The following is a 3,038-nucleotide window of genomic DNA, read 5'->3' on the forward strand; positions in this document are numbered from 1 at the left end:
CCCTCACGTTTTTTGGTTATGGTAACGATGTCATAAAATTACTGCAGGCCTGTGTCTAAACGGGAAGACAGGCTGATCAATATCTCCTGCCATGTAAGTAGCCACATGGACTGCTCTCAACATGGGCCTTATTGAGGTGGCTTTCTTTATTCTGACATTCTCATATGCACAACTGATTGGCCAAACCGGTTGATGCATCATTGTCTCTCTCTGCGCGCGCCGAGCTGCAACTTTGATCCTCTGGCACTGCATCCACATCGCCCTGAGGCGGATACTGTAGCGCTCAAGGACCGAACCGCTCATTGACTTAAAATGGAGTTTGCCATGGTGGGTGCGGACGGCGGGTGCAATAGTCACCTGCCTTACGGATATGCCCAAGCTCGCGCACGGGAAAAGGAGCGCGAGAGGGAGCGCCAGGCTGTCCAGTCGAGAGCGGCGGCTGCTGCGGCCGCTGCTGAAGTTGGGTCAGGTGAGGAGGGAGGAGGCGTGGGGGGGTCCACGTCGAGCGCGCCTCTCCTTAACAACCGCCAGCATCAGTCTCGCGCCGCCTCCTCCACGAACGCCAACATCGGCAGCGGCGGGACCGCCTCGCGCCCCTCCTCCTCCTCCACCTCCTCCTCCTCCACCTCCTCCTCCTCCTTGCAGCCGCCACAGCAGCAGCAGGAGCCCGAGCAGCAACAGAGAGTTCTCAGAGAACGAAAAAAGCAGCGCGGCGTCGGACGGTGGAGACGCAGCCGGACGACTCTCGGCGGGGACCTGCGCCACTCGGAGCTGGCGCTGCTCGGATCCGAGGAGGACATCATGATAGAGGAGGAGGAGGCCGAGGGAGCCGAGGAAGAGGAGGAGGATGCGGAGGAGGAGAAGGGGTGCCGGGGAAGCAAGAGGTCGAGTTTTCTGTGCAACATGGGTGATGAGGAGGAGACCGTGTCGCTCACTGACAGGCGACCTCAGTCCGGATACGAAAATGTTTACAACGAGTGCGGCTGCTGCGAGAGAGTTGTCATCAACGTGTCGGGTCTGAAGTTTGAAACTCAGCTCAAGACTCTCACTCAGTTCCCGGACACTCTCCTGGGAGACCCCGACAAGCGAATCAGGTACTTTGACCCGCTACGGAACGAATACTTCTTCGACCGGAACCGACCGAGTTTTGACGCCATTCTTTACTATTACCAGTCAGGGGGGCGGTTGAAAAGACCAGTCAACGTCCCATTTGACATCTTCTCCGAGGAGGTTAAGTTTTATGAACTCGGGGACGAGGCGATACTCAAGTTTCGGGAGGATGAGGGTTTTGTCAAAGAGGAGGAAAAGCCTCTACCGGAGGACGAGTTCAAGCGCCAGATATGGCTGCTTTTTGAGTATCCGGAGAGCTCGAGCCCTGCCAGGGGCATAGCGGTCGTGTCCGTCCTGGTTATAGTTATTTCTATTGTCATTTTCTGCCTGGAGACGCTGCCGGAGTTTAGGGACGAAAAAGAATATCTACAGCCACGACACAACTCCACTCAACCTGACCACGGATTTACTCCTTTCAACGACCCGTTTTTCCTTGTGGAAACGGTTTGCATCATCTGGTTCTCCTTTGAGATTATAGTCCGCTTCTTTGCGAGTCCGAGCAAATCGGATTTCTTTAAAAACATTATGAACTCAATAGACATTGTTTCCATTTTGCCTTATTTCATAACCCTCGGCACGGACCTGGCGCAGCAACAAGGCAACGGGCAGCAAGCGATGAGCTTTGCCATCCTGAGAATAATCCGCCTTGTCCGGGTGTTTCGCATATTCAAACTGTCCAGGCACTCCAAGGGGCTGCAGATCCTGGGCCATACCCTGCGCGCCAGCATGAGGGAGCTGGCCCTCCTCATTTTCTTCCTGGTTATAGGTGTCATCCTGTTCTCCAGCGCGGTGTACTTCGCCGAGGCGGACGAGCCCACCTCTCAGTTCACGAGCATCCCCGACGCTTTCTGGTGGGCAGTGGTGACCATGACAACGGTGGGCTACGGCGACATGAAGCCCATCACTGTCGGTGGGAAGATAGTGGGCTCCCTCTGCGCGATCGCGGGCGTGTTAACCATCGCGCTCCCGGTACCGGTCATAGTGTCCAACTTCAACTACTTTTACCACAGGGAGACCGATAACCAGGATGACCAGGCGCCGGTGGTGGAGAGCATGCCCCCGGGCTGCCCGTATTTCCCGGACTTTTTAAGGAAATTCAAAGGCTCGCCCTCTGGCTCATCGCTGGGTGACAAAGCGGAGTATATGGAGATGGAGGAAGGCTTGACGGAGTCGCTTTGTGGTCTGGACAAGAGCCCCAGTAAAGGAAACGGCACAGACATAGGGAGGAAAAACAGCACTAACTCAAAATCCGTTCAGACTGACGTGTGATTACAAGTATAGAGTTCAGTTTCCCCCCGTTTTTTTCTTAAGAAGAATACGCCCCAATAGATACTGTACAAGAGCAGGTGGTCCCCTAACACAAGTTTTATGCACGCCTCAGAGCCCACACGCACGCACACACACGCACGCACACACACAAGCACGCAAGCACACGCACACTTACATGTCACCAATTGGCAGATTAAAATGTTTAATTCTCTCCATCTCAGAACACAAGTGTATCCCAAATCCTCTCCACAACCTTTAGTAACAATTATGATCAATATTTCCCTAATGGGTTGATTAATTCATTTGTCTTACCTGTACGGGCTTCCAAATCTGACATAAAATTCAAAGTCTAGACAAGACAGGCTATGCATTCGCACTTTATGAGTTTCATCCGTCAATAAGAGAAAGGGTAGGGATGATCGTTTTGCTGTTATGCAATAAAGTAAATTGTTTGCACTAATGTCGAATTTGCGCTGGGTTTGGCAGATTTTTATTTCAGAGACAGAAACTGTAGGCCGTGCAAATGGCAATCATTTAGTCATCCTTTGACCACTTAGCTGAAGAATGTTTGAGTAACTTCCTTAAAGAGAGCAAACTAGGGATATTAATGAGCTCTTTCATAGCTGCCAATCAAAATTGGACTTGGAAAAGCCTGAGAC

The 3,038-nt window shown here is 52.4% G+C and overlaps 1 protein-coding gene across 1 annotated transcript; it reads left to right on the forward strand.

Moving 5' to 3' along the window:
• Window positions 1-312: 312 nt before the first annotated feature.
• On the forward strand, window positions 313-2,826 carry kcna4 (potassium voltage-gated channel, shaker-related subfamily, member 4). Its single transcript, XM_078267320.1, has one exon. It carries the CDS (start codon window positions 313-315, stop codon window positions 2,377-2,379), a length of 2,067 nt encoding a protein of 688 aa, XP_078123446.1. The 3' UTR covers window positions 2,380-2,826.
• Window positions 2,827-3,038: the final 212 nt, after the last annotated feature.

Source organism: Sander vitreus, chromosome 1, assembly GCF_031162955.1.
Source record: "Sander vitreus isolate 19-12246 chromosome 1, sanVit1, whole genome shotgun sequence".
In the NCBI taxonomy this organism is placed as follows: domain Eukaryota; kingdom Metazoa; phylum Chordata; class Actinopteri; order Perciformes; family Percidae; genus Sander; species Sander vitreus.

Coding starts and splice junctions, on each gene's coding strand:
- kcna4 (XM_078267320.1), top strand. CDS start 313: ATGGAGTTTGCCATGGTGGGTGCGGACGGCGGGTGCAATAGTCACCTG.